Source organism: Diadema setosum, chromosome 7 (assembly GCF_964275005.1).
Source record: "Diadema setosum chromosome 7, eeDiaSeto1, whole genome shotgun sequence".
Taxonomy (NCBI): Eukaryota; Metazoa; Echinodermata; class Echinoidea; order Diadematoida; family Diadematidae; genus Diadema; species Diadema setosum.
Window position 1 is genome coordinate 33,487,845 of NC_092691.1, and position 27,926 is coordinate 33,515,770.

General features: G+C 37.5%; 1 protein-coding gene across 1 annotated transcript; it reads right to left on the reverse strand.

Annotated features, from left to right (window-relative positions):
• Window positions 1-5,216: 5,216 nt before the first annotated feature.
• LOC140230725 (ubiquitin-associated protein 1-like) lies at window positions 5,217-27,695 on the reverse strand. Its single transcript, XM_072310865.1, has 8 exons — window positions 27,617-27,695; window positions 24,435-24,486; window positions 23,649-23,767; window positions 19,866-20,816; window positions 13,438-13,467; window positions 10,791-11,000; window positions 8,833-8,934; window positions 5,217-7,398 (listed from the first exon to the last, which is right to left on the reverse strand). Exons 1-8 carry the CDS (start codon window positions 27,626-27,628, stop codon window positions 7,273-7,275), a joined length of 1,602 nt encoding a protein of 533 aa, XP_072166966.1. The 5' UTR covers window positions 27,629-27,695; the 3' UTR covers window positions 5,217-7,272.
• Window positions 27,696-27,926: the final 231 nt, after the last annotated feature.

Sequence of the window (27,926 nt, forward strand, 5' to 3'; positions counted from 1 at the left end):
AATGTATACATACACTCATTCCATCAAATATTACAGATGAGAGAACTTGCACATGGAAACAGTTCTGAAGAAGAGTGCAGGGGTGAAATATGCACACATTGGCATATATTATAAAACTATGTATCGGTCCACCTCAGACTGCACAAACTTTCCTATACAGAGTATAGTAACATCTCTGCGCTGTATGCAGAGTTTAATGTGTTCATAACTATCTTGAAAGTACTGCTCATCATTAGAAAAATTCACCATTTATGGTACCACTGATACCACAACTTACATCCTGGCAAATAAAGATTACATCAACGACATGTACATAATTTCAAGGCCTAATGGGGAGAGTCTATGGCTGTGAAAATGAGATATACGTGTATTGCATCAACAATGAAACTTCATAAACTCAGGATACGGATGTCATCAGCATTGAAACATCCTCATAAAACTTGCTACATCACGGCCACAAATTCAAAAATGCAAGCATCACTAGATTTCTACATAAACGAAGTGACGTGTGATTGTTTCACGGACATCTATGAATCTTCCTATAGTGAAAGTCCTTGTTGAGAGAACTATTCTTTCAGAAAAAGTCTTGGGGCTTGCCATTTGGTCACCACGTTTCACCCCTCGTAAGAGGAGCTGCAAAGAAAAAAAAAAAAGATTAGCTAACACTGTCTTTTAAGTGCAAAACATGCATACAGTAGTGGAACTGCACATTGAACACATTTCCATTATTTCTAGCTCTCTTCTGTTCCCCCCCCCCCCCCTTTTCCCCCATGCTACCCTACCCCTGGCTTTTTCAAAGAGGGTAATTTCCTTTACCTAGATAGCTGTCACCTGAATTTGTCGAAGTCGTGATTTCCGGTGGAAAGCTGCATATCTTCTTCGATTGTACAGAAGAACAGAGGTGTGCTTCTAAATTAAACCAACAATGAGCATATCCCACATCTTGTGTGTTTTTGTCTATCAATACTGCCCCAGCATTTCCTGAAATACCTGGTATGGTACAGTAGGTAAGAGCTAATGATAACAAGATTATCATTTATTTTTCTTTCTTTTCTTTTGAGGGGGGGGGGGGGGGTAATGGTAACTAAACACCTCCTGTAGGAAGAAGTGCACTCAACACTAGAGACAGCAGCTACATTGATTAGTCAATGCCTCCCTCTATTGCCCATGTACAGGACAGGCACGTTTACTGACTTCCTATCCCTTTGAATGGCTGCCAACCTTTGTATTACAGACTTGCTAATTCAAAACAAAAACAAAAACAGAAAGAATTAAAAATAATAATACTTGGTTTAAAAAAAAATGGGTATACTGGACATACTAGGGTCATATCAAATCTAATATACTCATAATGTATATGTGTATTTTTTTTTCTTAAATTTCAAAAACATATTTTCCAAAGTTTGGTGAGGAAAAAATATGCTAAATGCTGTACAACTACATTTGATTAAAAAAAAAAAAAATCAATTAAAATGTTGTTGAATTAAACAGGTCAACCTAATTCTCAGGAAAAAAAAAAATGATGAAGTTATATATTGTTATCAATAAACCATCCTAAAATGTACTCACTCTTACCCGAGAACTTGTCTCTCAGTATCAATCAACTTAGCGTTTTACATGTAATGCCATACACAAAGATGGATACACAGCACTCTGGGGTCAGTATCTCAAGTATGATGTTTGGTTGTTCGTATAACTTCACCAATATCAGAGTGTCTAATCCACATGATGAGACCCACATCATTAGCTTAATACGGTACATGTACTTGGTTTCTTTTGGCGGCAATGACTTCAGAGGAAATGTTGCCCCTCATTCCAATCTAAATGTTATTCCTGACTATGCCAAACCTACGATGGTATTTCAACCTACAGGTATTGCATTCCTCAAACAAACAAACAAACAAACAAACAAACTGGGAAGTCAGCAGTGTCGCTCTAGAGAAGTTAACTGCATCATGGGATATCTTTAACTGAATGACCAAGAATCTTTAAAACATTTATTGGTACTATCCATGGACAAGTTGACTGCTAAAATATATAAACTTTAAAAAAAGCTGTTTTGATTCTGCTGACTGAGGTTTAGAGAATTCCCTCCAAGGATAAGCATGACAGCAAAATTTTAATGCAGTATTCACTTCATAGACAACTCAGAGGGCGCAACTTATGTCCAGAGCTTTAAAATGTTTTAAAGCTCTGGAGTCAGGCAGTCCACTGCATTAGCATGCATAGAGCAAAGTCCTTTGCGATTATGTGAAGACATTTCCAGGTGTGCATTGTATTTTGATGACACTGCTTTTTGTAATTATGAATTTTTCACAGAGATACTGGATATCAGAAGGTAGGGTTCAGGCTGCCTCAGGTTAATACTTTACTTCAAGATACCAGCTAAAGGCTCCGAGAATTCAAGAGTGAGAGATGAATCCTGGAGTGCTTCCATCTCAAAATTAGGATTGTCATGTGCCACAATGTTCTTCGACAGTAGAAAAATAGTGACATTAACTGATATGAACCACAGAAAGCTTCAACGAATATGAGTTCAGGTACAGCATACACACTGGTGGCCAGTAGTGAAAGTTACAGGGTTCCTGTTACTGATTTAGTGATGAAAGAACAAAAAAAAAAAGTCTGAAGAATAAGTTAAGATTTCACACCTTCAAAAGAAAAGAGAAGAAAATAACACAAACCTGGGTCCCGTTTCATAAAACTTGTTATCAGTAACAACTGCCACATTTCTATAACAAATTTGCTCTCAGCCAATCAGATGCAAGGATTTCAGTAGCTTATAACAACTATTGCAACTTATTATTGATACTAAGTTTTATGAAACGGAGCTTTGACCTCTGTTGTGACAACAAATGGGCTCTAAGGGCTCACACTACTAGAAATCTCTTGAGTGGAGTTAGCACCTATTGCTTCTCACTTGGCTTTGTTGTAACAACAATCACATACTTGGTCAATGCACTCAAAACAGAATAGAATAAGCTGAACACTTCTGGTGTGCAAGCTTCAATTATCAAATGCATTTTTATTGGCTTATTCATATTCCTAAAAAGCCAACTAGGACCAATCATAGTCGGCAAATAACTGTGATCCACTAATGAAATGGGGTAGTGTCCAGTAGTTCATACACATGTAATCATAAAATTTGTATCCATCTGAGTGGGTACTTAACCATCTCCTGACAAAAAAAAACATTCTTCCTCCATACAGTACAGCAATACTCTTTAACAACATACATGTAGATTGCTCAAAATATACACACACTGCAGTCTGGTACATGCTGGCAATAGTACTTTCAAACATGATCACGCAAGACAGTCACATTGGCTATATCATGGCTCCAGGTTGGCTATAATACACACAAAAAAAGAAAAAAAAAAGAAGAAGAAGAAACCATGCCTGCTAGTGACACAAGAACATCAGCACAAGCATGTTGAGTTGCTAGCATACAGATAACACATTTAATCAATAATGAATCCATGCTGGTGTTCTTGTTGTTGTTGTTGTTGTTTTTTTCATCTTAACATATATTCAGTCCACCTGCAAAATGCAAACATTGCATTCTACATACCTTAAAAAAAATAAATCATCCATACTTAAGTACCCTACACTGTTGCAATTACAATATCATGCAGCTGCTTACGAGCCTGTTTTGGTACAAAAAAAAAGAAAAGAAAAGAAGAAAGACCTACACCAAAACAACTCGAACAAATAACTCCCCATTTCGACACGGTGTGGTTAACAAAATGTACAAAGCCAATTCACGTTGTACACAGGAACATATCACAGTGACAGAGCATGAGAGGAGCTGATCATTGTTTGTATCTGTCTCACAGCTGCAAAAAGAGCAACAACAAAAAAAAATCTGGCATTCCACTACCTGAAGGGAAAGTGACTTGTCAGATCTTATGGCATCATGTGCAAACTGATGTGACACACTGTAAACTAATTCATAGCTTGTGGATACCAGGATGATTTTCATTTCCAGTGCCCGCACAGACGGGAAAGTAATAGCTCGTGCCCATATGTACAGCGAAGGGGCAATATTCAACACGAAAAACTTTCATAATACTTGTCTGCCCTAAGAAGATAAGATAGATGCTGGGATGGATGAAGTAAAGGCAAATGGAAGTTTACTTTGAAGACGGCACCCAGCATTCTTAATTAGTCACACACTACCAGAAGGTATGCAAAGTTAACATACACAACATTATAAGGAGTATGTTAGATATCATCTACACAATTATATGGGTACACTGCAATTGTTTCATAAAACCTAGACTTAATGCACAATGTACTAAGGGCTGCAATGACATTACAAGAAAATAAACATTGCTGCCACGATTGCAACTGCAGTAAATACGATAATGCCCTTGATATCTCTACATACCGGTATGTATGCATTTCATGGCATAGGTAAGTCAAATTTCGGCATTTTGCAATGGATTTGTCGCTCATCTGATTGTGTTCACAAAGGACAGTACTTGGTGAGTTTTTCTTTTTTTTTTCTTTTTTGCTTTGCCATAAAGTAATATATAAGAATGCTTTTCCCTGCATTAGTAGCTTGTCAAGTATTAGCACTAATCTTCCAGAGGCTCTGCCATTATTACCCCTGCTCCCCCCCCCCCCCCCCCCAAAAAAAAAAAAGCAATGCAAGGCAGTGGCGGATCCAGGTGGGGCCCCCTTTTAGTTTTTGTTAAAACAAAAGAAATAAAAAGAAAAAAAATGGAGAGGTGCATGTGTCCCCTTTAATTTTGTAAAGGCGCCCCCACTTTACAGAATTCCTGGATTTGCCCCTGCAAGGTATCCACTTAATCACCTGGCCATGAGAGAGAGAGGCACTGTGGGTGTTGATCCCAGAACTCCTGTTTACAAGTTCAGTGCCTTGTCCACTGAGTCACCGTGATCTCACTACAGGGGAACCTTGTCGTACAGTAACAAGCTGCTTGGTTCCAATGAAATTTCCACATTATATTGCATATCTTATTACATCGGGATAAAAACAAAAGAATATGAAAGGAATGGGACCTTCAAATTACCTACGTTAATCACAGAAACCACCCCCCCCCCCAAAAAAAAAAAACAAACAAACAAACAAACAAACAAAGAAGAAGAAGAAGAAGAAGAAGAAGAAGAACCAGTAAAACTACCTCATGTAGCAAGGAATAAAGCAAAAGAATACAAAAGGTATGGGACCTGGAAATTACCTTGCCATATCAGGTATCTCGCTATACTTGAAATCGTTACGAGGTTCCTCTGTATAGGGTTAATTGTACCATTACAATACCTATATCATCCTATCTCTTTGATGCAAGTACGTATAAAGCATGGTTCCATTCAACATCTATACCTTAACCACCAATTTGATACAGGTCATTGAACTCTCTTTCTTTCTCTCTCTTTTTCTCTGCAACTGAATGGCTCATGGCCCAGAGAGATGAAAGGAAGCCACTAAAACAACTCCGGGACATCACTCACATATAGGTAGGAAGCAGAGTCAGACATCGGGTCATTTTCATAGTTATGAAGATTGACTTGTGTTAGTTTTACACACAGGGCACTTATCTCATCTCTTGAAAGAGGATAAAGTTTTGATGCTGTAGCTTGTAATAAATTTAGAAGACCATCTATGTACAGCTACAGAAAAAATAAAGAACAAAAACAAAAGACAATGCATGATATGGGACAATATTCACATGCAGCGACATTTATGTAGATTTTAGAATGGATTGTCATTTTCGGGGCTTTCTGTTCTTTCTTTTTATTTCCCCACAAGCAGAGCGAAGGAAAAGAGCAAAACCTTAGTAAGATCACTGCTATAAAATATTAATATATCGTCTACTTACACATGGGCTCATTCTGAATTGTCACTAACCACAATACAATAATTTTTTTTTGTTTTTGTTTCCAGTACTGTCTGATGGTTCTAAATGCTTCTTAACATCATAGTTTATGTTTAAAAAAAAATGAAAAGCTGTACAATAAACAGAAGAGACACAAAATGATCACTCCAGCATACTACTTCTCAAACATATCCTGGAGATGTCTCCCTTAGAACGGATGTTTCTCTCACCCACGAGGATAGACCTTATCTGCTCTAAATGCCTGTATGATCCACCTCTAGTTTCACTGCCTAATACAAAAAGTGTGGAGAAAATTAAAGGTGTCATTCTTCAAGGACTATGCTAGATTCTGTCATTTGAATTGGAATAGATGTAGGCCAAGAAGTTGAAAAAACCAGAGTCCTACTTTGCAATTTTGTCACTGAGTTATAAGCTTTAAAATGACTTTACAAGGAAAATTTGATGACTTGGCGATTCAGGGCACCTTTCCGTAGGATTTTTTGAGTTTTTAAACTTCAGGGAATCACCATTTCTGGGATGCACGAAAGCTGAAGGACAAATCAACCTGTCTGTTAGCATTACCTAATACATAATCAATATTTAAATGAAGATACATGACTAATCACCATAGCAAATCACAGCGTACAGTGATCAGCATTTGTCATGTATCAAGTATCAATTTTCACAGAAAGCATGATGTAACATAATAGCATAATATCTTCTATATAATATAAATACTCTGCAATAGCATAAATTAAAATCATATAAAGTAAATCTATGAATGAAATCAAAGGAGGCAATAAACACAGGAAATGAAAAGCTAACTTTAAAGCTAGTTAAGCAGTTTTTCTACACATGTGGGACTATGCTATCTCAATTAGGGAAAAAAAATAATAATTCCAGATGCATCATGAGCATAAAACTGCACTGTATCATGCTTCATGATGTTGAATTAATATGATATACTGCTTGGTCCTGTGGTCAACATGCGCTGGTACACATGTATGCAGACACAACCATGCACTACATGCCTCGGCAACCAACAATATACATATATTTTTCAATCTCTCTTCTTTTTTTATTTTCCTTTTTCCCCGATTCTAGCAATTTGATCACACTAACGCCGTGGTTTCGTCCATCCATTCAGACCGATGTGTTACACTCGAGAGCAGTTAAAGAATCTGATGAGAGATCTTTTATTCCAATGGTCACAACGCTCTCGTCTCTCTCATTTCCACTCTGACAAGGGTTAGCCCGTTGAGGACGAGTCCCGAGTATACTTGGGCAGGTGTCTATACAAAATGCATGTTGGAGCAAAATCAGTCCGTCCTCAACGGGTTAAACACAGCTTGAGGGCAAAGGATAGGTCCTGGCTGTTCCAAATGAGGGCAGCAAACAGAGTTCAGAGGAGGAGACGGCTGTGGTGCCATCATCGCGTCAGCGTGTCAAGGACTTTCTCCTCATCGTTGCCATGCACGACTAGTTCCCTCTTGATGTCCTCTGACTTGAAACCCAGCTCCTCAAACCGCTGCCACAGACTCAGAAAGGTTTGTGCCTACACAAAGTAAGACAGAAGGTCACAGTGATAACTTCTTCCACAGTTTTCGTAGACTAAAGGGGCCATAATTCACAAAGGCAGCTCAAATTTAGTCTATGGAGTATGCACAGAACAACTGCCTAAATGTGCATAACACATCGCATAACCCTACACACAACCAATACTGAATGTGTGCTGACATGCCCATGAGCAACGTACATTGTATACCTACTTTGTGCTTGCTCTAGTCCATAGACTAAATCAAAAACAAGGATTTCGTTCTAACAACCTTTGCGAATACAGGCCAGAAAGACTACAAGTCACATTTGCCTGTACAAATATGATCAAATCACTTAACAAAGTGAGTCACTGATTTGAAGTATCATTAAAAACTGTATCCTGAGAGGATAAAATTTCAAAATTTTATGCTCATGATTCATGATTCCTGCAGTTTTGGCATTTGGAAAGTCCACACAGGCAAACAAACATCATTCACTGTGCTTGAATAGTTAACTATTCATAATCACATTTAAAGTCAGCTAAAGCAGTAATCACATTCAAAGTCACACGAAGCGGTGTGTACGAATGAACCTTCGGAATAAATAACCTTACTGCACTTTCGGATTAATGAATCTTCAGAAAAATGAACCCTATTTCATTTTCAGATTAATTAACCTTAGGAACAACGAATTGTAACCAATACTAAACCAAGTCTGGCACATATAGAATTGCAAGTGTCAGAAGCATCAGTTGCTTTTGCTGTTGTTGCTGTTTGTTTTTTTTTTAATAAACTTGCCAGAATTTTGAGTCCTGCTAGCTCAAAAGATTGTGCAGTTAAAGCCCACTGCACAATATACAACTCATGACTATACGACCTTAAGACCATGAGACCAGGGCCCCATTTCACAAGTTGATATGATAGCAACTCTTGCTGGAATGGCAACTGTAATAGTAATGACAAGAATCCAGCTTCCTGAATGGCTGTTGCTATTGGAAGTTGCCATTCCAGCAAGAGTTGCCATCCTAACAACTTTTATGAAATGGGGCCCAGGTTGTACGACCTGGCAATGCACATTATACAATCAGACTACACAACTAGGCTTGTGACCGTTCTGGCTTCAGTGCATCCAAAAGAGAAGCGCATGCATTGCGTATTGTGTGCACTTGCATTTTACTGTGTTGTGAATGGCTGCAAGCCTACGACCGGTCGTGGAAATTCAACATGTTAAATCTCTACGATTGGCACTAAGACCCAGTCGTACGACTGGAAAATGGCAAGGTTGGTGACGTCACACTTCCGGTCTTAAGGTCCTACGACTGGTCTGATCATATACAAGTAGTGTGCATTGGGCTTAATACACTGTCTTATACAATATGTCACGGAGTGAAAGGTGCCTAAACCAGGAGCTCCAGGGGTACAATGAGCATGCCCGTCTCTGGGGCACTGTTTACCTTCTCCTGGTTGTTGTCCTGTAGACTGAGAGCTACTTCCACCTTGGCTTCCGGATACCCCTGTCCACATAGGTGGTCTACTGCACATAACAAGTCTACCACCTGGAAAAACAGAGAAAACAAAAACCAAACAATAGGATATCTAATAAAACCCAGAGCATTACACACACACAGAAACAAAATGGCTGCAGAACAATTATTTTCATACAAGGATGCTCGTGTCTGGCACAGCTGAAAATGTGAAGGTGTGAAGGAAACTGTGACCCTGGAATTGCACCATTTTCCACCTTTTGATAAGCTTTCCTACTGTATGTTGCACTGCAGGACAGAATGTTGATACATCAGTGCCATACTTTTTTTCTTCATACATAAATCAATTTCAACACTAGTATTGAAATACACACCATTTTGGCTGTAAAGGCAATGAAAAGGGTTCTCACATAGCTTGCTAGATAATTAGAGTAAAACACTTCTAATGCACAATACAATGTACCAGAAGGAACTGCATATCTAGCTTATGCAGCAAAGTATAATCTCCCTATGGCAGGGTACCTAGTATAAAACCTTGCATTCATCACCACCATTACCGCTGTCTTGCATACAGGAAGGCAATAATGATGTGATAGAGTATAAGACTAATGACATGTCTCAGTGCACTCAAAACAAAGTTCACTTTGATACAATATTGCAAAACTGGGCACAGTGTCCATACATGTATTGAGTATCATGGACAGAACAGATTTGCCCAATTCAAAAATGGAATTTGCAAGAATTACAGCTATTTGCCTAACAAGTGAAAAATTGTCTGCATGTGTGCTGTTGAACATGAAAACCTAATTTTCCTCTAACCCATGACATACCATGCCCACACATACTTGCTTACATTACAGCACAACACTGAAGTACAGGCCATAGATTAGTGAGTAGAAAAATCATGAAATGTTTGCATTAAAACCTAGCTTACCTTGCAAATTACATTGCAAATACATCTCAGTCCATTCTGAAGTACATGCACCTCTGTCTAATTTTGGCTGATTAATACTTAATGGAACTGCAATGTTTTTTGATAAACATTTATCTATTTATGTTGCTTCAAATGCATCTTTAACAGGAAGATGAATTCCTTAGAACCAGTCTTACAGCTCTCTTGGTACATTCTGGGTCAAGCTGGAATCCCCCTCCCCCCCCCCCCCACCATAATCATATGAACTGGAGAACAGGCGTTCATTTCAAAGATATGATTGATGTAAACTCTGCAAAAACTTGTTCTTTATCTCATCTTGAGAATCCAAGTACCTAAGTACCTCATTGTCACCTGATTCATATTATAATCACTTTGCCTATAAAGAGGTGACTATTTCCACGGTGTGATTTGATTTTCTCGCAGGATATGTGCCTCTGACAAAATGCTATGCCCTGAACACATTACTACAGTGACTCTCTTGTCCATAGCACAAGTCCAGGTAGAAAATAAAGTGCACTCGAAACAACATTGTTATTTGCCATGATCCCCACAAGGTTACACATATGAAAAGGTTCCTTGGTACAAGGAGATATGTAAATGAAAGCGTTGTGGTACTGCAGGCCATTAAGCTTATAAAATGCAGCCTTAATGCCAGGCCACTATTCAACATGAACTTTGTGCCATGCATTGCAAGTTTAAATTCCCAACCTGGCAATGCCATATGCAATTCTATACTCAGTCTATAAAAGAAACATTGACTGGTTCCATAAAATGAGTCATGCCTGATTTTATTGCCTTCTGAGCAGAACTTCACTCTGTGGTAGGCCTTGGGTCATAACATAGTTCATAACATCACAATGAGCCTATAAAATTTGCCATGCCTCTTTTTCAGGACAGTCAAATTTTCCATTCTTTTCATGTATAGAACTTTAAAGTGGTGGCATAGCAAAAACTAAAAACTTTCACAACATTGCAACCCACTCTGATTCAATACCTGTCTGTCATCATTGCCAATGTTCTTCACTGCCCGAGCTGTCCGGCCTCTTGGGAAGCCCATCCCTACGATCGTATTCACAAAGTTCTTCTCTTCTACGCTCAGTGTCTCGTATGTGGGATCTTGTTCTTCCATCGCTATGCTACGGATGCTGGCGCTCTCGCCGCCCTGGCTCGTCGGCGCTGGAAGCGGTGTGTATCTGCTCAGATTCTATGGAAACAAAATGGACACCACATTGCTATTCTATCTGTCCACTTTCAATGGCCACTCATGCCAGATGAGTACAGCAGACTTTAAATTCTTGATTGCTCACTTGGAGTACTTGAAATTATACAAGTACATTTATACTGCCTCAAGTACAATGTGACTGAGATCTCCACAAGTACAATTGTACTTCATCAACCTTTTCATGATGATGAAAGATGATAGCAGATATACCAGGTACACTGTATATGGAACCAATAGTACAAAAAGAACAGTGATACCTGATGTCAACTATTGATTAAATTTCATGTCTCCATATAATATATAAATCAACATTCAACAGGAAGTGATACTCCATTAGATACAAGCACACATCATTAGACCCATTTTAGTGAGAACTGAAGTTACATGTAAATTACAAAACACAAATGTACAACAACCACTACCTTGATAGTACAAAGTGTGTTTAAAACTTGAACATTTATGATGAATAATGTATCTACTTCCACTGGAACAGAATATTGAGGTGGGATGGGATGGACAAGAAAGTGTGAAAGAGAATGAACAAGATTGAAACCAACATAACTAACATTGCAAAAGGAACAACAACAAAAAAGAAAAGATTCTTAAATGATTCATGTTTGTTTCTTTGGGGGGATGGTTGTGAGGTGGGGCCGCAAGAGGTGATATTCGTTAAATACTTGAAATTGAAAAATCGCAAAGCAAAGTAGATGATTTTTTTTTGTTCTTCGCACATTATCCTTGCACTATAGTGTTTAATCAGATTCTTCAAATTCTATCATACATTGCATAATATGCCTTTTTTGTCTTTTGTTTGTTTGTTTTTGCAGAAGAAAAAAAAACTTGCAGGAGTAACAAAATTTAATGGTCTGTAAACAAGACTTGCACTCACTTCTATCCTCAAAATCAGTTGACAAGTTGCCTTCTTAGAGCTTATCACCATCAAAGGTTTGATTCAAGAAACCCAGGCCCCCCCCCCCTCCCCCCTCCCAAAAAACAAAACAAAACAAAACAAACAAACAAACTTTTCTTTGATGAAGAACTTCTTGCAGTGAGATTTTTTTGGCTGGGTCATAGATTTGCCCTTACATTTCATGGTCTATTATATAATAAGGTCATCTTTGTTCCATAGAAAATGCATTTACAAATTTGTTGTTCTTAATCTATTGTAGGAAAATCATTCATTAGGCTCTGAGAGACAAACAGAATGCCAAGGTAACACTCAAAGAGTAAAATAGGCTTTCAGCATCAAGACATATGTGAACAAATGTGACAATTTGCCACAAAACAGTAGAAGATCATCAAAAAGACAAAAATTGTAGAACCTTTACATACCACAATGAAAAGAGTGGATGCTTTGCTTTTTTTTTAAGCAGCATAAGATTATTTGCTTGGAAAAAAGACAAACAAAACTTTCCAAATGCGACCACCCAGCTCCAAGTTTGCCTTAATACCTGGGGGAGTAATTTTCTCTCTACCTACCATCAAAATGTAGTGGCTTAAAACTGAAATGGAAGTATTAGCAGCTTTTTTGAAACACAGGGTTTTTTTTTTTCAGACAGGAGCTGCTTTCACAGTGATATAAAACATGTTTTTATTGATACTGCTGCATAGCATGTCTGAGTGACCCTATCTTTAAAAATCCCCTTTACCCTTTTCTATGAAACCGCACCTCCTAACTCTGACTCTCTCATTTCATGCACTTTTTTTTAATAGGGTTAGGGTGGTTCAATGTTTAACAAGATATAAATTATTCTAAAGTGTAGAGCTCATTCTGTTCAACTAAAGATGTCAAAAAGTGGAAATTCATTTTGGGCAATTTTTAACGGGTTTTGAGGTAGGTTGGCCACAAATAGTTTCAAAAAATACTTAGTCAGCTTCGCATAAATAGGATTAGAAAAAAAAACCAACAAACCCAAATATATAGTGTATAAGAATATTTTGCAGTTGCTGTCCTCTAAAGAGTAAGAAGTGACTGATGCAGTCACACACACACACACACACACACACACACATATGTACACTAATGAAATAAAAAACAAAATATTAACCTGAATGAGTTTAGCTCATTATTTATGATATACATAGAGGTGCTAAGTGATTTTAAGGTAAGCAGTCACATATCCTTAGCAGCAAACATACATGAATGACCCTACAGATCATGCTTCAGCACTAGAAGTACTGGAAACCTCCATGACATGCATAGTGAAACTGAAATTTTACTTTGTTTAGGATGAGTCCCAAGTATACACAGGCAAGTGCCTATGGGAAATATGTGTAGAAGCAAAATCAGTCCGTCCTCGACAGGTTAAGAAAAGGCTCTTGATGTGAAGTTGCACATGAATGACTATTATCTATGTTTAATGAAAGATTTTATCATATGTACATGCAAATTTAACAATGATAGCACAATAACACTCACCATTTGAGGAAAGTTAGCTTCTAGTTCAACCTAGATAGACAGGGTAAAAAGTACACAGTATACACAGCAATCAAACCAAGAAAGGAGCGGTCAAAGTATTAAATAAACAACATTCAGCATATACAACACATCAAACTGTGAGGAAGAGCAATTATGAAAACACGCAGAATTCTAACTGGGAATGAATGAGAAAGATTTCTTAAGACACAACCCAAGGATACCACCCATTTAAAATGCAAAACCCCTTGACACAGAACAAAGACAAAATTATGTTGCAAATAATCTATCATGTAAATGGTAACTCAAGTACTATTATGATAATACTGTAATACTCTGATGAGACATTCAAACCAATGATGGTATAATTGTAGCAGAAAAGCTGCACACAAAACTTGAGAAAATTGCATTTTAGGACATACTTTGGGGACACTCAACTCTGAAGTATGCCCTTTGACAAACACATTCAATAATTTACATTTCCAATATCAATTTCACTTTCATTTAGAGGAGTCTGCAACTTCATCATAAACAAAATTTTACAAAGAAAATACATAAACAAAATATGATAAAACTAACGGTACAGTCTGATTTTGTGATACAAATTATCAAAATACGAGAGAATAAAGCACTCTGAGAGCGCAGATCTCCGCCAAGCATGCAGCTCATTTTCACCACTGATCTTGTTCTTCCATAGAAATATCAGTGATTTCCACCCATATGTACTTACAGCATTGTGTGCTGAAAGTCGCCCAATTTCCCAATATAGAAGCCTTTGTTATGTCATAAACCCTCAGTTGCACGGCGCGCCTCGCCCTAGCAGAAACTAGAGCATGCACTTTAGTGCGCGCATGCAAACCTCAAATACGCGCAGCCTGAACTCCCAAGTTCATTGACCCTACCTGCCAAAATATCAAAAATCCTTCATAAATTCCCCCCAAATTCTCGGATCACTAACAAAATTTAATCATCTGTTACTTGCATCATTAAAGGTACAAAATCAAATCAATTCATCTGGACTTACTGTTTTAATTCCGAGAACGGTTTCACGTCCGATCCTGGACGCTTCATCAGCTCGTCTGATTTGATGGCGAGAAGGCGTCGTTGCAAATCGGCGCAGACGCACTACCGACGTTATTGTTCGAAGTCAGAACAAATCAGACGAGCTGATGAAGTGTCCAGGATCGGACATGAAACCGTTCTCGGAATTAGAACAGAAAGTCCAGATGAATTGATTTAATTTTGTATCTTTATTGATCGTTACCTGGATGAATCAGAACTTACACCATCTGATCACTTGTATCATTCTAAACCTTTCCTGCAAGTTTCATTCAAATCCGTTAACTACTTTTTGAGTTATTTTGCACACGGACAAACTAACTAACTAACTAACTAACTAACAAACAAACCAACGGTAACGAAAACATAATCTCCTCCCTAGGCAGAGGTAATAATAGAGGATTATCACAAATAATGAGCCATGTAAATTGCATTTTCAATCACAAATCAAATGGGGATGTAGGAGTTGACACAAAAAGCTGTCAAAGCTTGAAAGTGTGCGATCTATTTACTTTTTAAACAAAAGAGGTGCAGGTGCACATGAATGGTGGGCTGGGGATGGGACTGGGTACTTGCTGGCCCTTCAAATATAATCCCAGTTCCAAGAACACACAGACTTAATGCCTACAGAATCAGGTTTGAGAGCTGTTCCAAGACAGTTGAGTGGTTATAACCTACCAGGTAATATTCACCAAATTTTGAATATTTGCGCATCTATCTGTTGTTTCTAGGCTAATGTCTCATGTTCATGCCTAAAGATACGTACACTTTTTTATAACCTTATATCATCTTATAACCTAAGCAACTTTGAGGATCAGTTACAAAATGACAGATTTCTTCTTCAGTCTTTTGGATCAGAAAAAAAAAATCAACCAAGCTAATCACCTAAAGCCCAGACAAAGTCAGATTTATGTAAGGCGAAATACATTGATATTTTTATTTTCCTTTCCTTTTTCAGTAGAAGGAAATCAATCAGACAAGACTGAAACAAACTATAGCAAATTTATTTGAAAGAAAAAAAAAACCAGTGATGCATATTTCCTGAAAGATAAAACTGTATGAACTGATTGCCTCAAACCACAAATCACCATCATAATACCTACCAGTAACTATAAAACATACAAGTTTTATGCACCATCATGTAGCCACCACTAAAGAGCACTGTAGACTGATGTGGTATGACTTACAAGCAAAAACCCAGTGCATGGAGTGTCAAGAGAACTAGCTTCTAATCTATGCAAGAAAACTACAATATATCTATAATCTGTATTGTATTGAATCTGTACAAAATAACCACTGAAGGAGGACCATTTTCATATTAAGATGGCTTGTATGTCAACATATCATACATTAGCTTATAAATGTTTGGTTTCTACATGTACAATTACAATGTCTGCCTTGATAATGTTGGGTGATTCATCTGAAAAGTTTGGGGAAAAAGTAACAGGTTTTTCACTTTCAGTTCAGGAAAGGTTGCTGGGCAAATAGCAGGAATTGAACCTACAGTACAAAACCGAATAAAACAGAATAATTCACACTGAGTCATTTCTGAAAACACTAACGAACTCTTTGTTGGTTTCCTCTCCATTGAAATGTTCTCCAGTTCTTGAACTGTTGAGATTCTTGATAAATTGGCATTCTCCTACTTGCATGTAAAACAGTGTTATGAACTGTTAGTTAAGATTCTTGATAAGTTGGCACGCTACCACTTGCATATAAAACAGTGTTATTCTACACATTCAGCAATGCACATACTGTACTCACAGATGAGCTAATTCCTCTCAATGAATGCGAAGTCTTTATCAATTCTTTAATGTATAATATGGTACATTGTCCTGTAAAAGAAAAAATTAGCAATTTACATTCTCCCATTATTAACTGCTTAAAAAGGGTCTAGTTTATAAAGTATAAATTAAAAAAAAGATATAAAGTACAAATTAGTAAAATTATGGACTTTTGAAAAAAACTGATTGTAATGATGAATATGATCAAGAGGTTCTTTAAAGTAGTTAGATATCCAGTGCAAAACAATTTTATTAACATTGTCTGACAACTACATGCACATGTAGGCATATCTACACTATACTGTATTTTGTAGTACTATTAATACTTAATAGGTACAATTCTGTGTACAGGAAAGTTTATGAAAAAAAAATTGTGTGAGGTTATGAGTACTGAGCAATTAAGGAAGTGCCATATATACTGCATTGTCTCTCTCTCTCTCTCTTCCTCTCTTTCCTTCTCTCTCTCTCTCTCCCTCTATCTGTTTCTCCTTCTCAATCTCTCTTTCTCTCATATTACTGCATTGTTTGTGTTGCAACAAGGTGATACTTTTCTGGCAACTGTCCCTACTAGTACTACCAGTGTGGTTTTCCCCCAATTTTTACCTGTACAGATCTCTATTGGCACATGCTGGTACTGTTTCATGGTCAGTTTTGGTTTATTTCTGCTATTGATATGAGAGAACCTTCACACATGTGATGGGAATGCATTGTACACAGGCTCAAAGGAATTGCAAAACTGCCCACATCATTTGCTTTCTAAGTGCCTACAGGTTTGGGGGATTTCCTTAACACTGCATGCTTCTAAAGTGTGACATGTGTATGTGAGATGGTCTACTTTCCATGCACAGAATAATGGGTTCAAAGACACAACATTAATTGCCTGAAAGGCCTTTATACAATATCATAGCTTAGTGCTCACAAAAGTATCTACAAACACTGATAGAAACAAATGAAGCAGTGATCCACAGTACACTGTTCATTACTACATTGTATGTACTTTATGAGTATACAGGGCTACACAACAAGGATGATTTACAAACACACAATATATTTTGAGGTCCTCCTGGTTTAAACTGATAAACCTACAGTGTATGGCATGGAAACTCGCATCTTCATATGCCAGATTAAACAAGGGGAGTGTGCAATGCATGTCTTACATAAAAAAAAAAACCCAAAACAAACAAAAACAAACAAACAAGTGCCCTAAAGTACACATATCATGCATGCATGACTTATTCAAAATATGTTCACATTTAAACGATGGAAAATGGAACAAACAAAACAAACAGAAGAAAGATTAAACTAACAAAAAAACAATTTAACAAAACACCAAAGTGGGATTCATAGCAAATCTGCTAATTTTCTCCAGCAATGAGCATACTGCTATTAGTATTGAGGTCACTTTACTAATCACAGACATCATTATTCACATCTTATCTGATATGATACATCTGTACATGTGTACACTGTACTCTTGACATGAATCCACAGTACGCTGTGGATATATAATATATATAATACAAAATATACTTGCATTTTCCAAGCAAACATGTGCTCCTTTTTTTTTATATTGCAAATAAGGGTAAAATCTAAGCAAGTGTTTTCCATTTAAAAATGCTTAATAGACTATGCTTCAAAAGTCTGTAAAGTAATTGCTCTAGATATGACCTTTATCCAGCAGCCTGTAAGAATATTTGGAAGGCGTTTCACTTGAGTTAAGTATAAAGGTACTTCACTGCATTTTGATTTCATTCACCGGCACATACCTGTTCACGATAAAATCCTGTATTAAGTGTAGAGATTTTCATGTTATTTTTGTCCCTTTTTATTTCATTTTATTTATTTATTTTTTTTTTTTTGATATGGGGGGGGGGGGGGAATGGTGAATAGTAAAATTGAGAGCAATATCTTTAACTATCATTCACAGACTAAAAAAAAACCCCAACAACAACAAGAACAAAAGTATGTCTAACTGACATAATCTGCTATAGTTTCCTTGCTCATATCTGTTTACAGGAACTACAGGCTACACAATACTATGTTCATCTACTTGGAGGTCATTTGATGCAGTCTGGCAGTAACTGAAACATTAATTAAATTTGCACATTCCATACAGTGAGTGTACGACTTATCTTGGCAAAGATAGGGAATCATCATGTAGGACATGATTGTGAATTTGGAAACTTGTCAGTGAGGTGTACAGTTACAAGTACATATGTATCATCTCTCAGTATGGAATATCACATTGTGTGAAATTTTGGCACGCATTCTGATGTTCTAAACTACCAAACACACTGAATGCTCTATTGCTTTGACTTTCATATCACTAAACAGCATACTAACCAGTATGTTGTACATTGGCCATTAGATAGATTGTGAAGCTCTTGTTAGCAATACCGTGTGCAGAATATCATGAACCAAGAAAAGGCAATACAACACAATGTGATCCTTTCCTATTCATTTAGATACGCAAGCTGTTCTCATTAAGTTGATTGATTTGCATTCTGTGCATGTATGCACAAGGAAGCTAGGGCAGAGTTTAGCTTATGAAGCTGAACGTTTTGTCCCGTTCAACACAGTTGCAGGATTATTGCCCTGATGTGCATTAACAGAGTGCACAGAGAATATATTGTTCACAAAATCAGTACAAATGTATGTACATTCTTTACATGTACTAGTATGTTATTGCATGACACATTTATTGCCTAAAAATCATCAGGATCAGAAGTATTTATCATTGATATGAGATGCTACTTGGTTGAGTATATAATGATTTTTTTTTTCTAAAAGCTACCACTGTGTGGCCATTTACCCATTCTAATCCAAACTACAGAAGTTCAAATAATACACTGTATGTCAGCCATGCAGAAATTAGAGTAGGACCTCATCATCTGACATTGACCTGTTTCTCAGCTTGTAATCCCTTTTGAAAAATTGTGAAGGAAGAACTCATTTGAAGGCATTTTGTATGGCCCTACTGAATGTGTACTACACATGCAACAGACAAACCTGGTGTAAGGCTCATTTCCTGCTACTTCAAAAACACCAGCATTTTTGCAAATTCATCCACAAGAAATAGCTTACAAAGAAAAATACAATTTTTTCTCTAAAAGAAGCATCACACATGAGCTCTATTGACCTTATAATGTACTGCTTTAAAAGACAGAATTAAGAAACCATGCAAATACCCCACCCCCCATCAAAAGAAATATGGCTAAGTTTTGCTCATCATTTACAATGATCATAAAAGACATTACATGATGTGCGCAAGTTTTTATTTGTCTTTTTGCATGGGGAGAGTCGATATATGGGAAAACTCACTGCAACAAAGATAAACACACTCAAAATTTGACGAGCAGACATAGGATGCATGCACAGCAAATGTGTACAAGAGTGAAGGCAGCATTGTGATGCATCTCAGTCTTTGAAAAACACAAGCTTTGTTTTGTTTTGGCCATTCAAGCAGTGCAGCAAAATTTTGACGAGGATACCACCAAAAACAAACACCTCAACCTTTGAATGAAACATTGGCAGTGACAATCTTGCAGCATGCATTCGATTATTGCAAAGGAGAAAAGCCATACTCACCGCCGGATAATTTGGTGGAGGCTCCATGGGGATTGACGATGGAGTTCCGTGGGGCGACAGCGATGTGTCCATGGGTGTGTATGGAGGGGGCGCCATGCCTCCATGATCTGACACCTGCAGACCTGAACCGTGTGAGTCCAGTGATAGTAGACTTACATCAGAGTTCTCCCTGGAAGGGGTGATAGGCGGGAGTGGGCTCCGCTGGCCGAACACTTCACTTCTCACGGGCGGCAACCTCGTAGTGAGGTCAGTGGCTGCAGTCCTGTTTGGCTGAACCATGCCTGGTGGCTGGTTTGGTATTGACCTGCTGGAAATGTCAGGGGTGTACGCTGATGTCGTTTGGGTCTGAGGAGCGATGCCTCCCGATGAGAACGATACTCGTTCAAAACTGGCATCAATGCTGGTTTGATGACCATCATCAGTTGCGTCCAAAGAATTGGTTTTGCATAGAGATGCCTCTGACTCCGAATCTGTCTGCGGAGGACTGGATTGCTGAACTTCCATGCTTGCAACCATTGTGGCAGGTGGAGGGGGTGCGGAATTAGCAAGTACATTACGAAGTTCCTCCATATCATTGATGGTCTCTAGCTCAGTGAGCTCAAATGGATCAAATGATTTGCCTTCAAAGTCTGCCCAGCTGTCCATTGCAGAATTATCAGTACTTGATTCTGGCTTTGCGCTCCTGTTCGTGAGAGGCACGGGCTGAAGTATCTCCTGGCCGAGGTTTGCTGCTGCTGGAGGCAACAGAGGGCGCAGTGGGACGCTAGCCTGCACTGGGAACTCACTGTGTCCCAGGGATGTGTCCTTAGGCACTGGGTCTTCTCTCTGGAGAGCAGCTTCAGCTGCTTCCGCTCCGAGCTGCTGCTGTTTTCGCTGCTTCTCTCGCTCAGCCTCTGCCCGCCTAACTCCCTGAAGCCACTGAAGGTAGGTATTCTCAGTGCTAAAATCATACTGCAGACAATCACAAATAACAAGAAACAGACAGATTGACTGTTAAGATGCAACAAATACATTTAATGATCACATCTGACATTTATCTTGACAATTTAGTGGCATTGATACTAAAATTTTGAGATAAAGAATGGCAACAAGCGTTCTTGATACTAACAAAGGATAACAATCTTTGTATTCTCCCACACATAATGGTTTCTGTACAAGTTAGTGCACTGAAACTCCCCAGCACATTCACAGAACAAGATTATTTCTCTTCAAAAAGGAATATGCAACTTAATAGGCCAGTCTATCCACCACAGTCCAGGTAATATTTCAAGTTTGCATGTTTACAAACACATGAGCATGAATAATATGATTTATACCAGTCAATGAGCATTTCATTTTCAAATCAATACTGATAATATAACAGTACAAATTACACACTGGAAGGCCACAGCTAACAACTCCAGTTCATTGTATTGGACATATTTGGACACACCTAATTGTGAAGCATTAATTTCATACACACACTCATATTGCCATATTTCCATGATCACATAGGTGTGACTAGGCCTATAGAGTGAGAGCCTACTGAACTACAACACTTCCCTGACAGCCAATTTGAATCAACGATCATCCTATGGGCAATTCCACGGTAACTGACGTTACGCGTAAGGATTTTCATGAAATTGTTTATGTTGTAGTTTTGTGAATGAAAGCACCTGGGGCTTGTAATTAGCATTGATGAATGAGTTCATGAGAATGAAGAAATAGGTGGAAAGTTTTTCTCTCAAACTGCATTTCTTATCACATAGCAAGTGAAAATGTGTCGGTAACTGACGTTACGGAAAAAAGACATGGGAAATTATGGTGTAGATTTAAATGGAAATATCTCATGTCCCTGACTTCTAAACTTTATGTGTTTTATATGGCAATATACCTAGGTTCATAGGAACAGGTGTGCAAAATAATGTGCACTTTAGATATCTCCTTTTAGCACCATGCCAATTTCAGTGAAGGCATGACGGTAACTGACGTTACGTAACTGACGTTACGCTTACATTTGCCATAGGGTTTACACATGGAAAATCATGATTAGGAATAGTTTTGTGATATTTTATAATTCTGACCTTTCAGAGTGATTTGTTTGATATGGAATCATACCTTGGTTCATCAATTACAAATACCCAAATGAAATGAAACATTATTCCATTTTCTTTGTGTTTAATGAAAACTTAAAGGGAAACATGTCAGTAACTGACGTTACGTAACTGACGTTACACATACTTTTGCTATGGGGTTTACAAAGAACTAATTTATTTAACAGGTTATTATGCTGCTGCAGTTTTTTATTTTACTCTAGAATCACCTCTCACTTTGAGCAACATTAGTGTTAAACGTTGAGCAACATCAGTGTTAGTTTCAAACAGTAATGACAGTACATGCCTTATGTCAGGCCTGCTTATGTACCATTTCAAGATGTGCCATATTAACTAAACCAAACATTTAAGTGCAAGCGAAGAAATATATCTCTTCCTGCATTTGCCTTGGGGTAGAAACTTCACTAAGCTTCCAGAAAAAAAGAAAAATGCTAGCAAAAGTAGTCATTAGTAAAGATTATAAAACTGTTGGTATACAGCTGTACACAAGCTTTTTGATAGAAAAAGGTGGTTACCATGCAACCACATCATTGATTAGGCCTACAAATTTGGTAGCTTTATCATCCCGTAGGACTGTGAATGTACTGTATAGTAATTTGAGAGCATTATATATTGCATGTGGTAAACCTAAACTTCCAGATGATTTAACCTTAAACTTGTGCTGAACTGAAAATCAAAAGCTCAAGCCCCCTCCACCAAAAAATATATGATAAATAGATTTAAGAAAAAATGAACAAAAAAAATATATATATATATCCATGGACATACAGTGTACCATGGTGATGACATCATTCCCTATCAAAGGGATTGCTGCTCTTTGTTGATAACCTTTGACTTTCCAGATGTATTGAAATGGCCTAAAGTCAAAAAATTTGCTTAAGTTACAATTACTGTCATGGTAACTGACGTTACATACTGGTATATGACGTTTCGGTAACTGACGTTACACATTTTGATGTGTTCATTTAACTCTCCAGTATGCCAAGTATCCTTATTTTCTGGTATTGAAAGGAAGGCATATGGGCATACATTAGAAATCCTAAGTTACATCATACAGCTCACTTTCTTTGATGAATAAAGTTAAAAATTCCTTGTTTTTGGTAACTGACGTTACATCCATCATTGTCAAACTAATTAAAAGTTTTTATAAAATTCTTTAAAGCAACCAGCTTTTTCTTTCTATCATGTGGTAAAAGACTTGTCTGGTAACTGCATACATATAAAAGATTGTTGTTTAGAGTACTAGTAAAGTGGATATACAGAGGGTAAATTATGTGACAATACACTCTTTCTTACCATTGAGTTATAGGCATATTTTGGCAGCCATTCTGAAAATCAAAATGGCCGCTTTTATTGAAAAACATAATGATTCTTAAAACTTCAACTCAAGTATTGTCTGAAAATGTATGGTGTTTGAAACAAATATCATTTTGAATTTTCGGCATCTGTGTCCTACATACCGTGGAATTGCCCCTATGATATTGATGGAAAGTTTGGAAAAGGAAGCTCATTTTCATACATTTTTATGATTTGCAAATTTCACTGGCATGCCACAAATATGATATGTGAAACTTTTATGCTGTTAACTGCAGATAAAGTGGATTACTGATATGATCAAAACACTCTCTGCAAGTCAGCATTCCCACAATTGTTTAACAGAAAAGACAACATAATGGAAGTTCGAGCATACCTCCAGTGCCTGAGCAAGAGAGCGGGGTTCCTCTTGCTTGTATTCCAGAGGAAGAAGAACCTTCGCAGTGGGCTTGAACTTGTCATTCAGACGCATCTCAATACCCTCTGCACTGGACACTGGTTGATGTTTTGTTGGGGAGGAGCATGGGAGAAAAGAGCATCAAAATTTGCTAAAAAGGGCAGGTTTCACAGCAGGCCAAGAATTCTGTCCTTCCCATGCCCAAATACATTATGTACAAGTCAATAAGGAAATGACTGTGAGCATTTAATAGCATGCAAGTCTTATATCATGACACTGCAATATACTAGTAATATCTCTAAAGAAATGTTTCCCAGCACATATAGAAAAGCAAAATAAAGATGTACCTCTATAATCAAGATTCATGATAATTGTTAATATGCTTTTCAGCTTTCAATCTGACCATTGGCTACATATTTTGACTCAAAAAAAACAGCATAATCTTTTTTATAATTACTAAACATGCAGCCTCAGAGTCCTGCCTTTACATGGCCAGCTCTAGGCTGCCTATAGGCAGCTAAGTAGCAATGCACTGGATGTGTCCATCTGTTCGCACATCTGCACATCTCTTCCACCTCTAGATCCTCTTCTTCATCCCTTCTTCTCAGCTTCCTCCTCCTCTTCCCCCTCCTCCTCAGTCTCCTCTTTCTCCTCCTCTTCCTTCTTCTCTTATTCTTTCTCCCTCAGCTTTGCAGTTGCCTCTAATAGAAGAGTGCATGAGAGCTTTGCAAAATACGAGTACAAGTCTAATACTCAGATACTTACCAGAGTATGCCCTGTGCAGAGTCTGAGATCCGTAAGCCATTGCAGCTGGAATCTGCAAGTGGGGTCATTAAAGAGAGGACACTTTATGATGATACTTTGCCTTACAGTAACAGATAACTAGATCATTTAAACCAATGCTTTCACTAGTATTTTTATGATTTCATCCTACTGAACAACTCTACATTTTAGAAGTGTTCGCGAGAAGACTAGCTGATCTACAGGTGACAATCTCTTCAGAAAAACAACACATACATTGTACAACACTGAACAATTATACATTAAAAGATGAACAAAAATATATACATCAAATAAACTCATTACAATGTGAAGATTTGGGTCACTATGTGACCACAAACATCAACCTCCTCCCCCCCCCCCAAAAAAAAAAAAAAAAATAAAATAATACTAATAAAAAATGATAATAATAATTGTTCCTCAGTCCACTGTATGGACAGGCTAAAAAGAACAAAAAGTTTTAATAATGTTTTAATAATTTTAGTCCAGGGCTTCTCTACTTACTACTAGTTACATTATGCAAAGTCCCAGGAAAATATCTTGGTCAATGTTTCCATTGTACGCAGAGTTACTGTAAATGCATTCCAAATATTGAGCCTCCTAAGAACTACATGTAGACTCTAGTAAATGATGTGGAACATGTTCAATGTAACTTCCAAAGAAATCATCGATATCAGGCAGGAGTTTTGGGAGAAACAATTCCAATTTTTTGTGCATGACAATATTGCTGCATGCATGGATTGTGCATATCTCTTTTGAAAATGTGACTGCTAGTTTCCTTTCATTTTCAACTAACGATATCAATAATGAATTACACGAAAAAAGGAGGCAGATTTCTTAGATTTACAAATAGGTGTAAGGTGTGATAATGAATGATTAAAGAAAGATAAAATTATAAACTCATGGAAGACTGGAGTGACCTCTTCCTCCTTTTTGGCTTTCTGTTTTCTGGTTTGTTTGTTTGTTTTTTTTCTCTCTCTCTTTCTCTCTCTTCATCAAAATGATCACAAACAATATTTACATATATTTCCATACTGACTATATTGATTATTAATGCATAGAATTTAAAGGACAAGTTCACCTTCATAGACATGTGGGTTGAGTGAATGCAGCAATATTAGTAGAACACATCAGTGAAAGTTTGGGGGAAAATCCGACAATCTATTCAAAAGTTATGAATTTTTAATGTGTCTGCGAAATCACTGCTGGATGAGAAGACTACTACAGCGTATGATGTCAGATGCGTACAATGATACAAGGAAAATAAAAAGAGAATTTCACAAAACTTTACTTTTTGAATAAAGTGCACATTTCTTCAATTTGTTACTGACATATATTAAGCGGAATATTATTACCCCTGCCTTCTAAAAGGGAGAAGTAGAGTGACCTTTTGTTATGCGAGAAAAGTGAAAATATGTTGAATTTTCTTTATACTTTCTTTATATTGTTGTACTCAAGTGACATCACAAGCTGTAGTAGTCTTCTCATCCAGCCTTGACTGAGCAGAAACTTTAAAAAAATCATAACATTTGAACGGACTGTCTGATTTTCCTCAAACTATCACTAATGTGAGAGTTTGATTCACATGTCTGTGAAGGTGAACTTGTCCTTTAAATTACAATGCTAGTTGCCCTTTCAATTAATGTGAGCAAAATATTTTTATTCATTGTGGATGCCAAAAGCATCCACACCATGTGCTAAACTTGGATGAAATGTATATCCATGCATGCTTTACAAAGATCCACCTTTCTCAGTGACCACTGAACCAAATTGATTGGGATTTCTGCAACTAGTGCAAGATGTAGGTAACAAGTTATACATGTACCTATGATGTAGTTTCATACAGTGTACCCTGAAATAGCATCTAGATTGTTTGGTTATTATGACAGTTATCAGATGCGGAAAGTGCAATGACAATTTTTTTTTTTTTTTTTTTTTTTTTTTTTAGCAAATTGTAAGCTAAAATTTTCGCAGGGGTTTTCATTGTTGCATATTGAATGTACAGGTGTATATGATTATATGTGAAGTATAATCAATGCATGTTACCTGGCTCCAACCGGCAACTACTGTAAATAGTAAGCTGCACGGTGTAACACCTTGGGAGTCCTTGCTCATCAATGTGCCAGTGCATGATGATGTACACAGTGACATCCCCACACACACACACACATACCCTTTAATACGCATCCCTGCCCTGCAAGCGCGGTGCACTTCCTTATTTGTTGTATTAACCTGCATCTCGCATCAATATCGACAATTACGGTAAGTGGGCAACCCAGTCCAGTGGATTTGGGCTACTGGACTCTTCCCCCCCCCCCCCCCCCCCCCCATTTGAATTGAAATGGTGTTTTAGCGACCTTCGCAGCCCGGAGGCTGAATTACAGACATTGTTAACAAAGGCCATGTATACATTAAAAATACTCACAAAATACAATGTAGCAATGAAAAAAGAAAATACATAAAACAACAAAGGGTCATTCTTATTCATCTTAACCATTGCACAATTAGATTAACCTAATACAAAACAGAAACAGATATTAAAAATACAATTATATTACTGTTCTCAATGATTATCAAAAAAAAGGGGTTAGCTAGTGCCTCTTTATTGTGTTTTGCGAGGCATTCGTTGCAGCCACCCTGCAAAATATCACAAATTTCGCAAATAGGCTCTCATATTATCTCAATTGTCAAAATTGTGATTAAACAGCATCCACTCAAAAATACTGACAAAAATTTAAACTAAAAATTTGTTCTGCATGCACTGCCAGCAATTCTTTTTGTAATGTTAATAGAAACCATATGATAGTCTAGAGATCTAGGCCTGCATCATGTGCATACTGGTTCTTTTTTTATTCTGAGAGATTTGATCACATTTATCACTCAACTTCTAACAACTGAACTGTTTGTGTCTGACTGAGAAGTCAGACTCAGAGACAGTCCCGGGCCACAGTCACACTTTCTCCTGAACATCAAAAGTGTGTGGTTTTTTGTTTGTTTGTTTGTTTGTTTGTTTGCAATTATCATGACAAAGCCGATAAAGTGCAAAATAAACAACCTGCAAAAAAAAAAATACACTTATAATTGCAAATTGCAATCTACTGTGAGTGAGCCATGTAGATTCTATATCAATGATTTATTTTACCACCTTACTTGTTGTTGGCACCTACCTTCTGCACCATGAAACAACAATCACTTCAAACACAGCTCGGCCTGCAGTCCAGTCTTGCCTTTTTGGGTTGTAACGAACGATTCACGTAAAGTAGAATCTATGTAATTACAGATTCTAATAGCATCTAGACCATCTTAGATGCAATAGCCCATTTCGTACAAAGTATACAGCTAGCTGCATAGGTTTTAGGTTTTCAGCTCGTTCGATGTTATTGCCAAAAATAGGATGTGTCATCACACTTGCTTGTACACTGCTTGTGCATACCTAAAACAACCTCGTCCGCATGAGCCGTAGCGTAGGTCAGTGGT